The sequence below is a fragment of the Leuciscus leuciscus genome (assembly GCF_965113295.1).
Source record: "Leuciscus leuciscus genome assembly, chromosome: 12".
Classification (NCBI taxonomy): domain Eukaryota; kingdom Metazoa; phylum Chordata; class Actinopteri; order Cypriniformes; family Leuciscidae; genus Leuciscus; species Leuciscus leuciscus.
Window position 1 is genome coordinate 28,989,391 of NC_138736.1, and position 14,334 is coordinate 29,003,724.

General features: G+C 35.0%; 1 protein-coding gene across 3 annotated transcripts in view; it reads left to right on the forward strand.

Annotated features, from left to right (window-relative positions):
* Positions 1-14,334, forward strand: part of LOC309510357 (immunoglobulin kappa light chain-like) — a 33,017-nt gene that overhangs the window by 17,279 nt on the left and 1,404 nt on the right. Inside the window, exons 1-3 of one of the 3 annotated variants that reach the window (XM_082185108.1) lie at positions 8,210-8,308; positions 8,435-8,775; positions 13,961-13,994. In XM_082185108.1, the coding sequence (XP_082041234.1) occupies positions 8,236-8,308; positions 8,435-8,775; positions 13,961-13,994 (448 nt within the window). In that variant the 5' untranslated portion in view covers positions 8,210-8,235. Of the gene's footprint in view, positions 1-8,209; positions 8,309-8,434; positions 8,776-13,377; positions 13,995-14,334 lie in introns of those variants that run through there. The other 2 variants (XM_082185109.1, XR_014210322.1) reach the window with 2 other exon arrangements.

Here is a 14,334-nt window from a genome sequence, read left to right on the forward strand (position 1 = left end):
AGACTGTTTCATCCCATGAAGGCGTTTATTTTGAATGGGAAGTGTTGAAGAAGTTTTATAACGTAAGTGGTAAAACTTTACAATAAGGTTTCATTTGTTAACATTAGTTAATGCATTAATTAAGATGGACTATTAATGAGCAATACAATATTAATCTTTACTAAGATTTACAGTCGTTCATTGTTCATATTAGTTCACAGTGCATTATAATGTTAACAACTTTTTATTATAATAATTAATTGATAAATGCTGAAATTAACATGAACTAAGATTAATAAATGCTGTAGAAGTGTTGTTCATTCAAAGTAGTTAAAATGATAGCCTAGTTCACCCAAACATTTAAGTTATGTCATTAATTACTCACCTTCATGTCGTTTCAAACCTGTAAGACCTTCTTTTATCTTCAGAACACAAATAAAGATATTTTTAATGAAATCTGAGAGATTTCTCTCCCTCCATTGACAGTCTACAACTAACTCATTGACTCTTCAAAAAGTTCATGAAGAGATTGTTAAACAAATCCATATGAATTAAGTGGTTAAGTTCAAATTTTCTGAAGAGAGACGATCCTTTTTATGATAAACATATTCAATTTAGGCTTTTATTCACATAAACATTGTTCAGCGAACAAATAGAAGCTCATTGGTTCTTGCTGAAGCTGAAATGTGCTGCGTAACACGAGAATGAACCTCATTGGTTCTCGCACATCAAGGGAACATGTTTGAGCTTCCGTTTACCACAACTGATGTCTGAGTTGATGAATGTTTATATGTGAATAAAAGCCTACATTTAATCTGTTCATCATATAAAGTGATTGTCTTTCTTCAGAACATTTGCGCTAAACCACTTAATTAATAAGGATTAGTTTTACGATCTCTTTATGAACTTTTTGAAGCTTCAAAGTTGTGTAGACTGCAAATGGAGGGACAGAAATCTCTCAGATTTCATCAAAAAGACCTTCATTTGTGAACATAAGTCTTATGGGTTTGGAACAACATGAGGGTGAGTAGCCTAAATGATGACAGAATTTCAAGTTTTGGGTGAATAACCATTTAACTAATGTTAACTAATGAAACCTTATTGTAAAGTGTTATCACGTGAGTGAAATGAAGTTGTATGTCGCTTAAAATTGGATGTTGAATAATGGTTATTTTTTACCTACATTAATTTGTGTTAAGTTTATAACAAATGTAATGTTTGTTTGTATCCAAATTACATGTCAGTCCATTAAGGTAAATGAGATCTGTTTGAAATAACAAAATGTGAGAGAGATTTGTTGCTTTTAATGTATATTCTGACTTCCCATTATTTTTAAATTGAAAGTTTTGAAGAAGTTGTATGTTATATGAATGTAAGAGGGCTCTTTTGTAGTTCCTTTGTTAGTTTGAAATGTTTGTTTTTTGGTCAATAAAAAAGTAATAGATGAAATATCCTGTGTCTGGCCATTTTTAGGTAAATTTAACCATATCTGAATAAGTAATTTTTAATTATTTCTATTGACTTATTATTATTAATAAAAATTAAATAGATGGACTTTTGCCTGCTAACAATAGAGTAATTATTACTCAGTAATTAGTTGTGTAATGTATTGAGAAATATTAGGTAGACTTTACCTAATTTTGTTTAGTATGTCATAGCCATTAAATGTAGGTACTCTCTATTAAAAAATATGGGATGAAATCTACCCAAACAAAGTGAGTGCAAATTGTTACCTCAATTTTATTGGGTAGATTCTATAGGTTTGTTTTTACAGTGCAGAGTGTTGGGTCTTGCGTCTCTCAACTTTCTCTTCACAATATCCCACAGATTCTCTATGGGGTTCAGGTCAGAAGAGTTGGCAGGCCAATTGAGCACAGTAATACCATGGTCAGTAAACCATTTACCAGTGGTTTTGACACTGTGAGCAGGTGCCAGGTCATGCTGAAGAATGAAATCTTCATCTCCATAAAGCTTTTCAGCAGATGGAAGCATGGAGTGCTCCAAAATCACCTGATAGCTAGCTGCATTGACCCTGCCCTTGATAAAACACAGTGGACCAACACCAGCAGCTGACATGGCACCCCAGACCATCACTGACTGTGGGTACTTGACACTGGACTTCAGGCATTTTGGCATTTCCTTCTCCCCAGTCTTCCTCCAGACTCTGGCACCTTGATTTCCGAATGACATGCAAAATTTGAGCAACCACTGAGCAACAGTCCAGTGCTGCTTCTCTGTAGCCCAGGTCAGGCGCTTCTGCCGCTGTTTCTGGTTCAAAAGTGGCTTGACCTTGGGAATGCAGCACCTGTAGCCCATTTCCTGCACACGCCTGTGCACGGTGGCTCTGGATGTTTCTACTCCAGACTCAGTCCACTGCTTCCGCAGGTCCCCCAAGGTCTGGAATCGGTCCTTCTCCACAATCTTCCTCAGGGTCAGGTCACCTCTTCTCGTTGTGCAGCGTTTTTTGCCACACTTTTTCCTTCCCACAGACTTCCCACTGAGGTGCCTTGATACAGCACTCTGGGAACAGCCTATTCGTTCAGAAATTTCTTTCTGTGTCTTACCCTCTTGCTTGAGGGTGTCAATGATGGCATTCTGGTCAGCAGTCTTACCCATGATTTCGGTTTTGAGATATGAACCAGGCTGGGAGTTTTTAAAAGCCTCAGGAATCTTTTGCAGGTGTTTAGAGGTAATTAGTTGTTTCAGATGATTAGGTTAATAGCTCGTTTAGTGAACCTTTTCATGATATGCTAATTTTTTGAGACAGGAATTTTGGGTTTTCATGAGCTGTATGCCCAAATCATCAGTATTAAAACAATAAAAGACCTGAAATATTTCAGTTGGTGTGCAATGAATCTAAAATATATGAAAGTTTAATTTTTATCATTACATTATGGAAAATAATGAACTTTATCACAATATGCTAATTTATTGAGAAGGACCTGTATATTAAAAAATAACTCTAAAATAAGGTATTTAAGAAATCTTTTATACTAATTTTACATTAAATGTAGATAAAAGGGTCTGAATTCTGACTCTCAAGATTTATGCATTTAAACAGGATGAATAAAAAAATGAAGGCATGCACAAGAGATGAATAGGGTAAAAAAAAAAAGAAAAAAAAAAAAGAACTAATAGATTTCATCATACTTCCCCAGTTGATTGATAACATGAAGAATCACAAAATTTTTTATCTAGTTTTCTGAAATTGTGTGTTTATATATACAAACAAGGCATTTTCTAATTGCACTAATTTGCATTTAATTTGCATCAAAAGTTTGTGTGTCAGATTTTGGTCAGGCTGTTTTCTCTGTAAGAACAGTTCAGCAATGGAACACAGTGCCGGTAACCATCAGAGAGTCTTTGTCACTCTTTTCTTTCAAAAATAATGCAAAAAAAATGGCTTGTAGAGAGCCAAACTTGTGGGCACTAATGCTCTTGGTGTGCATTTAAACATTATATAATTATTTTACATGAATTGTATTTATTAACCACAATGTGTTGTATGTAATTTTATCTTGTGATTTTATACTCGTGATTATTTTTAAAGGCTGCCTGTTTTACATCTGGCTGGGAGACTATGAAAATTAGCACTTTTGAGCTAACTCGGGTACATTTACATTGTTTTAATGTTGATTAATGTACACTGTCCCCTTTCAAATAAAGAATAAATAAAAAATAAAATAAATAGATTTTGTTGACATATTAGAGTCAAGAGTTTGTATGGAGGGGATTTTGGAAATCTATTTTTATCATTTCAAAAATCTGAAAATATCATCCACAGCCAGGAAAAAAAATCACCATATTTTTAGGAATAAAATGACGTGGCCCATAAAATCAGGCATATGTGAACAAACCCCTCTGTAATATAGGGAATAAATCTGTAAAGTGCGTGCTTTACTGAAGTGGAGTTCTTCTGGCTCAGCATGAGAAAAAAAAAAATATATTTGGCCTTTACAGATATGTATAATCTACAGACACAAATAGATGAAGTTCTATTGATTCTTTTAGTTTACATGTTATCATTTATATGAATGGTAAACTTCAATGCATGAAAACAAACTTTTTAAATATTTGATCTTAATTATCATACAGGAAAACTTACTTTGATTGATAACAGAGGAAGCAATGGACAAAAAAAAGTTTAAAAAAAACTAGTTAAAGCATGTCTGGATGAATACATTGTTTTCTATTATGGAATAAAGCAAATAGAGATTCAGTTGAACTGCAGACAGCTTGTTATTTATTTATTTATTTTATTTTAGTGGTATTTCATGAGGGACTGATGTGAAATCTCCATTTTCATTACATAAGTGTTGATCACGGTGAGCTTTCTTTCATATTAATTTTGGATGTATTTTATTGTTATAATCTGTAATTCATGTGTAATTCATGTTTGAGACATTCTGATGTTTTTTTTTATATAAAATATGTAGAATGTGTTGATGAGTGTGTGACTACGAACATCAACAGTTCATCAACCGTCTGTGTATCTGAGTGTTTGTGTGTAAAGTCAGTGAGGTGAATAATGATCTTCAACTTCAACATCTGCAGAAGTCTCAGCCAAGGAGGTTTTTGTATGATGCTTTTACACTGTGTGAACACCCAGTCTGTGGTACCAGAGACCCCCTTGTTATATAGACTCTGACAGTAATAAACTCCTGAATCTTCAGGCTGGACTCCACTGATAGTCAGAGTAAAATCCATGTGGTTTCCACTTTCACTGCCACTGAATCTAGAAGAAACACCTGAAGCTCTCTCTGATGTTAAATAGATCAGGAGTTTAGGAACTTCTCCAGGAATCTGATGGTACCAGGACATACATTTCTTAGAGGTATCACCTGTTTTACCACAGTTTACTTCTGGTTTATGATTACAGAGAATAGAGACAGTCTGATCAGGCTGCACTGTTTGAGCTTCAGATTGAGTCAGAGTTTGTCCCACAGAGCCTGAAGAGAGAGAATAAAATACATAAAATGAAGTCTAAATCTTGATCTGAGCATCTGTGGACTTGTTGATTTCTTAATTTCTGGCTTTAGGCCTGAATCTAATTATATTAATTTCTACATACTTACTGCATATGCAGGTTGTGAGTGTCCAAATAATGATGGCTATTAAAGTCATGTTTGCTTTTGGATCTGTTATCATGAAGAAGAGCTGTCAGTCATAAAACCATAAACTAACATATCTATAAAGACCTCCAGTGCACTGAAGCGTGCAGCTCATATGCAAAGTGTCTTCAATGTAAATGTCCTTTCTGAGAACAAGAAGCTCTTACTGTCAAGAAACATATTTAAGGTGGTAATTTTTTTTTTCTTGAACATCTTAAAAAGTGTAATGATCTCAGTTGCTGACAAATGAAAGTAATAATAACAGTGTGTGGTCATTGAAAATGTGTTCTGATATATATTCTTCACAGAAAATGAGCCACGGCCAATGAGTCGTGCCCGAACACCATACAAGTTGTTAAATGGTTTTAATTACAATAAGGAGCAATAATTTGATTTTTCATTATAATTTCACTAATGCTAATTAACTCTGTACAACAATTACTTTATAAAATAATAAAATGTATAATATTGTTGCTGTCGGGCAGAAAGTCCATGTTTCGTCATTTGTCATTTTCGTCATACATCATCATTTGTCACCCTTTATGGTTATCTGTCCTTTGCAAATATTTAACAAATGTATTGACAAGAGTTTGTGCCACAATGATTTTGGTCCGTCTCTGCTTGTTTTCAAGGGTAAATAAAGAACTGGTTCTTTGAATAAGTACAGCAGTGTTTTCTTTACTAAAAGAAAACACTATATAAAGGCTAATGTTTTATGTATTTTTGAGGTGCGGTGAAGAGTGTAGTCACAAATGTATTTTGCCTGTCACAAATTCACAATTTGAAGTAAATCCGGCTCTGACCGTCTATTCGGAATAAAAGACGTGTAGCAACTCATAATGTAACAACAAAGCATAATGTAATAAAAAAGCATAATGTATTATGGTATGACATTATTAATGTAATAAACTGTTTATAATGTAAAAATTTTAGGTGCTGAGCTATGTATCAAATCAAAAATACAAGAAAGGTCTGCACTCTAAAAATCTTTTATTACAGACAGGAGATAAAGTTGACATAAGTTTCTGCTCTTTGCCTTCGTCAATGTCAGTGAGCAAGCGAGTCAGTGTAGCCAGAATTAGAAGAGCCATTATTGTTTGGTGTGTCAGTGACTCTGGCGGGACTGAACACACACTGATCATGAGGAGTTTTGTGAGTGTAAACATGCAAAACACTCTCCACTCAACAGACTCCTGTCAAACACACATTCAGTTTCCTCCAGGATTTACATAATGTGCTAAAACAATCAGACATGCATTTTTGCAGGATTCTATTGCTGACTTCTATTGCTCTTTAAATATTCTGGAGGTTTTTGTTCATTGAATGAATGAGAATCATTGTGGACTTTCAGTGGAGGAACTAAACTGAGTGCTGGAAGTAAGTGCAGAATGAAATTAGAAATTGAATAAATACTCAGTTAATCAAATTATAAATGTCAACCTGAAAAGAATCAGTCATCATTTTTAGAAAATAATCATTTCATTATGTCCTGTAAAAGACTATCATAAGTAATATTGTATTACTTGTATTTTTATATTTTATATTTAGTATAAGTGTTCTGATTAAACACAATAAAAAAGTATTTTCTATGTATAGTAGGATGGACATTTGGGAAATTTCTAATTTTCCTGCTGTATCTTACATAAATGTTTATTATTAGATAGGAGACAAAGAGTACTGATGGTGTGTCAGCTCCATTTTGAAGACAAATATGTTCCTTTACTTTCTATACATTTCACATTTAATTTAAAACACAATAAAATCCCATTAGATATATTACAGTTTTTCTCGATTGTTTACACACAGTTTCTGAAAGCATACCTCATATTCTCAGAACTCTACACACAAATCCAAAAAAACACACACAATGGGCAAAACCCCTCAATTCTCCTGCAAAATGAAACTTTACATTCAAAACAATGTTATTTCTTCTCAAAATGGTATTTTGTTTTCAAATATGACACAAACCATCATATGAATAGACATTTATAAGAACCAGTTGAACACTGATGTGCTGATGTGGAAAACACTTCTTCTCCATTCATCATAATGACTTAGGACTTTTTTTTGCACAGTGTTACACTTGCTACAGACAGTACATACATAAGTGTGCTGTAAAATATTTGAGAATATTGTTTTTATACTCAAATACATGGTAAAAAATATATTTTATTTTTCCCATAAAAACAATGTACACAGTGTACATCCCAACCAACACAAAGTTGTACATACAGTGGTCTACATACAAAACAATAGAAGAATTTACTGTATACAGTTACAGTAAAAAAAAACAAAAATCCAATGTTGGCATCCATTGCACCATTGAAGAGCTGATCTGTTGCCCTTTTATGCTAAAGCTCTGATTGCTAATTGTAAAACTGTGTGACGGGTGTTTGCCCATGTGATGAGTCAGTGTGCATATTTGAATGGCAGTGTGTTCCTTGTGAAAACAAGAGATTTTCTGCATGAAAATTGTGCCAAAAGCAGAGAATTGTGTGTAGTGTTTTGAAAAAAGTGTGTTTTAGAACTTTAGAATTTGAGTGTAAAGCAGGAATTGTGCTTGTAGTTTAGCAGAATTGGTTCAGGGGGATGGTGAATGAGTTACATGTTGTGGTCATTGTGTCTCAAGTACCAGAAAATGTGTGTAAACAATTGAGAAAAACTGTAAACATTTATGAAACGCATAGTAATGTTTTGTAAATGATTAGTTAATGATTAACTAATCAAATGTAAATGACTTATAACTGAATTTACAAAACATACAAAAAATATTTGTATATCACTTGCTAATATAAATGTAATTATGTGATTATATCACTTGTAAATGATTGGTTCATTTAACTAAACACTTATAAATGATTTACAACTGAACGTTATTATAAAGTGTTACCATGTAACAGCAGAACAAGAGTAAAATCAGTTATTATTACTTTCATTTGTCAGCAACTGAGATCATTACACTTTTTAAGATGTTCAAGAAAAAAAAAATTACCACCTGAAATATGTTTCTTGACAGTAAGAGGTTCTTGTTCTCAGAAAGGACATTTACATTGAAGACACTTTGCATATGAACTGCACGCTTCAGTGCACTGGAGGTCTTTATAGATATGTGAGTTTATGGTTTTATGACTGACAGCTCTTCTTCATGATAGCAGATCCAAAAGCAAACATGACTTTAATAGCCGTCATTATTTGGACACTCACAACCTGCATATGGAGTAAGTATGTAGAAATTAATATAATTAGATTCAGACCTAAAGGCAGAAATTAAGAAATCAACAAGTCCACAGATGCTCAGATCAAGATTTAGATTTCATTTTATGCATTTTATTCTCTCTCTTCAGGTTCTGTGGGACAAACTCTGACTCAATCTGAAGCTCAAACAGTGCAGCCTGATCAGACTGTCTCTATTCTCTGTAATCATAAACCAGCAGTAAACTGTGCTGAATCCAACATGTATTGCATGTCCTGGTACCATCAGATTCCCGGAGAAGTTCCTAAACTCCTGATCTATTTAACATCAGAGAGAGCTTCAGGTGTTTCTTCTAGATTCAGTGGCAGTGAAAGTGGAAACCACATGGATTTTACTCTGACTATCAGTGGAGTCCAGCCTGAAGATTCAGGAGTTTATTACTGTCAGAGTCTATATAACAAGGGGGTCTCTGGTACCACAGACTGGGTGTTCACACAGTGTAAAAGCATCATACAAAAACCTCCTTGGCTGAGACTTCTGCAGATGTTGAAGTTGAAGATCATTATTCACCTCACTGACTTTACACACAAACACACAGATACACAGACGGTTGATGAACTGTCTCAACCACAAGTTTAAGCGACGAGAATACTTTTTGTGCGCAAAAAACAACAAAAATAACGACTTTTATTGAACTATTCATTTTTGTCTGTGTGGGCCTGAATGAATTCAGTCATGGATGAAATGGTCAATAAAAGTCGTTATTTTTGTTGTTTTTTTCGCACAAAAAGTATTCTCGTCGCTTGGTAAACTTGTGGTTGAGCCACTGTAGTCACTTGGACTATTTTAACAATGTCTTTACTGTATTATTTTTTTACAATGAATAATTTAATAATAAAAAATATATATATATATATACAAATAGACAGTTATTGAAAGTTATTGAAAGGTCCAAAAGACAACATTTGTGAATTTTGTTTAGTGAAGCCTGAGATATGTTAGTTTTCAGCTTGTACAGAGAACAATACTAAACAAACAATAAAAAAAACATAAAAAAACAACAACTATATATATATATTTTTTTTTTAGTCTGGATTATGGAAATGCTATATGTTACAGGAGAATGGAATGGACATTTAAATTTTTTTCCGATTGCTAAACGACAGTGAGCACAACTGGAGCTACATGTGCAAAACTCTAACTACAGTCTGCACTACCAACTGTTGTGGTCTTATTCTGTGACCTGGTTCGGACCGTGGGTCCCTACATTAGGTTTCTGAATGATATACACACGGAGACAGAACTGTGGTAACTCGTGCTCATTTTAATGGCCGGACCCTCTTCTCAACAATAACACACAGGCCTGGCTAATCCGAGGCTGCACACTAGGAGTGCTGCAGTCCCAAACAGTCGAGCACCGAGTGCTCGATCAGATGTATCACACCAACAGTCACCTGAGCTAAACAGTTCACATCACCTGCAAAACTCATTCCAAGCAACACAACTCTTAACACACGGCTCAAAACAGGCTCAGTGCAGCCAAACACTATACACAACCCTCACTGAGATAACACACACTGTCACTCAGAACACACTGAGAGGAAAAACACTAGCATCATACACCAATACAGAAAATACTAATTTTTCATCTTTACAGTTTGAACAATTCCAGTGACTTCATACAAAGTAATATTTTCTTCAAAGAAAAGAGTGACATTCTTTCACATGAATAATTTAAATTTTTAGAACATAACAATTCTTTAAGGTAAATGAAAATTAGCAGTTTGCTTCAATAGTCTGTAGTAATTTACGGAATTACAGTAATGACAAAAAAAGGTAGAAACTAAAAGTACATACTGTAATTCGAACAAATAATTGAGGGGCTAATCCTGCCTCTCTCTAGCATCAGGCCACAAGACAATTAGTCTTTCTGAGCTCTACCTATATATATATATATATATACATACACTCACCTAAAGGATTATTAGGAACACCATACTAATACTGTGTTTGACCCCCTTTCGCCTTCAGAACTGCCTTAATTCTACGTGGCATTGATTCAACAAGGTGCTGAAAGCATTCTTTAGAAATGTTGTCCCATATTGATAGGATAGCATCTTGCAGTTGATGGAGATTTGTGGGATGCACATCCAGGGCACGAAGCTCCCGTTCCACCACATCCCAAAGATGCTCTATTGGGTTGAGATCTGGTGACTGTGGGGGCCATTTTAGTACAGTGAACTCATTGTCATGTTCAAGAAACCAATTTGAAATGATTCGAGCTTTGTGACATGGTGCATTATCCTGCTGGAAGTAGCCATCAGAGGATGGGTACATGGGGGTCATAAAGGGATGGACATGGTCAGAAACAATGCTCAGGTAGGCCGTGGCATTTAAACGATGCCCAATTGGCACTAAGGGGCCTAAAGTGTGCCAAGAAAACATCCCCCACACCATTACACCACCACCACCAGCCTGCACAGTGGGAACAAGGCATGATGGATCCATGTTCTCATTCTGTTTACGCCAAATTCTGACTCTACCATCTGAATGTCTCAACAGAAATCGAGACTCATCAGACCAGGCAACATTTTTCCAGTCTTCAACTGTCCAATTTTGGTGAGCTCGTGCAAATTGTAGCCTCTTTTTCCTATTTGTAGTGGTGATGAGTGGTACCCGGTGGGGTCTTCTGCTGTTGTAGCCCATCCGCCTCAAGGTTGTGCGTGTTGTGGCTTCACAAATGCTTTGCTGCATACCTCGGTTGTAACGAGTGGTTATTTCAGTCAAAGTTGCTCTTCTATCAGCTTGAATCAGTCGGCCCATTCTCCTCTGACCTCTAGCAGACAATTTGCACGAGCTCACCAAAAGCTTGTCAAACAGTATTAGTATGGTGTTCCTAATAATCCTTTAGGTGAGTGTATGTGTGTGTGTGTGTACGTGTGTGTGTGTGTGTGTGTGTGTGTGTGTGTGTGTGTGTGTGTGTGTGTGTGTGTGTGTGTGTGTGTGTGTATGTGTGTGTGTGTTCGTTCACTAACAAGTCTAAAACAAGACACCTGCTTAGCCTTTCAGCTGAAATTGCAGTCAGCAGTGTTTGAAAGGCACAAGGCTGAAATCTATTCTGTTTTGAATGTGTGGTTCACAGTTTTGACAGCAGTGTGTTAGCATTTGAACAAAGTGCTGTAAATCCACAGTGTTGTGCAGGTTGTGGTTAAAGTCATGGGATAAGTGTGTAGAGTTTTGAAAACTGTGTTAAAGCAATGAAAAACGAACTAGAGTTTGGTCCACATGAACTGCTGCTGTGCAGACTAGAGTTTTGCACATGTGACTCCAGTTGTGTCCACTGTCGTTTAGCAATCGAAAAAAACTGTAAAAATGTATTCAAAGTTTCTGGTATACATGGCAAAATTAGAACGTAAAATATATTATTTTCATGTTTGTTAATTACTTTTATAGTATACATTTTTAAATAAAGCATACTGTAACTTGTGGATATAAGAACATGAATACTAACATCATATTTTAATATTGAAAGTATCACTTAAAAGAGAATAGTTTCAGTATGTTAAGATGGCATGAGTTCACATGTTCATATACAGTATAATGTGATGTCAGAATGTGATGTATTTCATGCTGCATATAATAAAGCTTATAATTCCAGTCTTTAAAGATAAAAAACAAGCTTTCATCCTCAGGCTGGACTCCACGTAGATTTAGTGTGATATGAAGTCCAGCTTGACTTCCACTGAACCGATCTGGGACTCCATATTGAAGTCGACTTGCTTTATAGATCAGAAGTTTAGGAGCTTCTCCAGGTTTCTGCAGATACCAGCTCATGTCATCATCAACTCCACTGGTCCCAGTGCAGCTTATAGAGACTGAATCTCCTGCTGTAACACACAGAGACTCAGGAGTCTGGACCTCTTGATGAGACACTGAGAGAGAGTTCAAAAACAAATCAAAAGAAGCTTGCATCAAACAGTTCAAATTACTGTTTTTTTCGATTGCTAAACGACAGTGGGCACAACTGGAGTCACATGTGCAAAACTCTAACTACAGTCTGCACAGCAGCAGTTCATGTGGACCAAACTCTAGTTAATTTTTCATTGCTTGAACACAGTTTTCAAAACTCTACACACTTATCCCATGACTTTAACCACAACCTGCACAACACTGTGGATTTACAGCACTTTGTTCAAATGCTAACACACTGCTGTCAAAACTGTGAACCACACATTCAAAACAGAATATATATATATATATATATATATATATATATATATATATATATATATATATATATATGTATATATGTATATATATATATATATATATATATATATAGGTAGAGCTCAGAAAGACTAATTTTGGAAATGGAACAAGGAAGACGGGTTCGTGGAGGGAGAAGGGTGGCAGGGAGAGGGCGGATGCGTGCCGGATGTGAGGACACGAGTCCAGAGAACTGCCAGGGATGGATAAGGCACTCCAGAAGGTTCTTCCCCAGGTGCATGGCAAGAGAGAACATTAGATGTGATGTTGATGAAAACCTGTGGCCTGATGCTAGAGAGAGGCAGGATTAGCCCCTCAATTATTTGTTCGAATTACAGTATGTACTTTTAGTTTCAAAATTTTTTTTCTCATTACTGTAATTCCGTAAATTACTACAGACTATTGAAGCAAACTGCTAATTTTCATTTACCTTAAAGAATTGTTATGTTCTAAAAATGTAAATAAATCATGTCACTCTTTTCTTTGAAGAAAATATAACTTTGTATGAAGTCACTGAAATTGTTCAAACTGTAAAGATGAAAAGTTAGTATTTTCTGTATTGGTGTTTGATGCTAGTGTTTTTCCTCTCAGTGTGTTCTGAGTGACAGTGTGTGTTATCTCAGTGAGGGTTGTGTATAGTGTTTGGCTGCACTGAGCCTGTTTTGAGCCGTGTGTTAAGAGTTGTGTTGCTTGGAATGAGTTTTGCAGGTGATGTGAACTGTTTAGCTCAGGTGACTGTTGGTAGTGCAGACTGTAGTTAGAGTCAGTTGTGCTCACTGTCGTTTAGCAATCGAAAAAAGCTGTAATGCATAAAAATATAAAACAAAGTACAAATTTTAAAAAAAGTTAACAAAGAAATTACAAATGTTATCATTATAATGTAGAAAACATATTTTTGAACCTTGAGCAAGCAGACCGAGTGTCCACAGCATTAGAATAAGAGAAATCATTGTTGTATGTATGTATGTGTGTGTGTGTGTGTGTGTGTGTGTGTGTGTGTGTGTGTGTGTGTGTGTGTGTGTGTGTGTGTGTGTGTGTGTGTGTGTGTGTGTGTGTGTGTGTGTGTGTGTGTGTGTGTGTGTGTGTGTGTGTGTGTGTGTGTGTGTGTGTGTGTCGGTGTCACACACTAATAATCATCAGTGGAGTTTTAAGCGCAGTGTTCAGTTAATATGCAAAACACTTTCAGATGCATCATGGAATAAACCTCAAAAAACAATCAAAATACATTTAGCAAGATTTTATTCATTAAAAATGTATTTCTTTTTTCAGCTGACTGAGCGAAACTAAACTAAGATACAGTTTTAGTGTCAGTGTCAGTGTTAGAGTTGATGTTAGTGTAACTCTGTCAGTGTCAGTTTTAGTGCAGGAGGTTTTTGTACAGCCACTCATTGGGTTTGTATCACTGTGGTGGACGTTCGGTGGAGGAACACGACTCTCAGTTGGAAGTAAGTAAATCTCTTTCTGTTTCAAAAAATAATAATGTATATTTTTATACAAACAAATTATAATTGTTAATAAATATTCTTGACTATATTTATGTTTAAGATAATACAGAAATATATTTAACTTCTGTTTCAGGTGTTAATTATTACTGTACTGTAATTATATGCTGTATAACTGGATTTATATTAATAATATAAATATATTGTTATATTTTAGACTTGATTATAATTCTGAATGTGTATTCCCTAGTGAAAAATACATATAATAAAATGTATTTGAAATAAATTTATTTTATGATAATTATACTACAAATACATTTATTTTTATAATATAAATATCTTG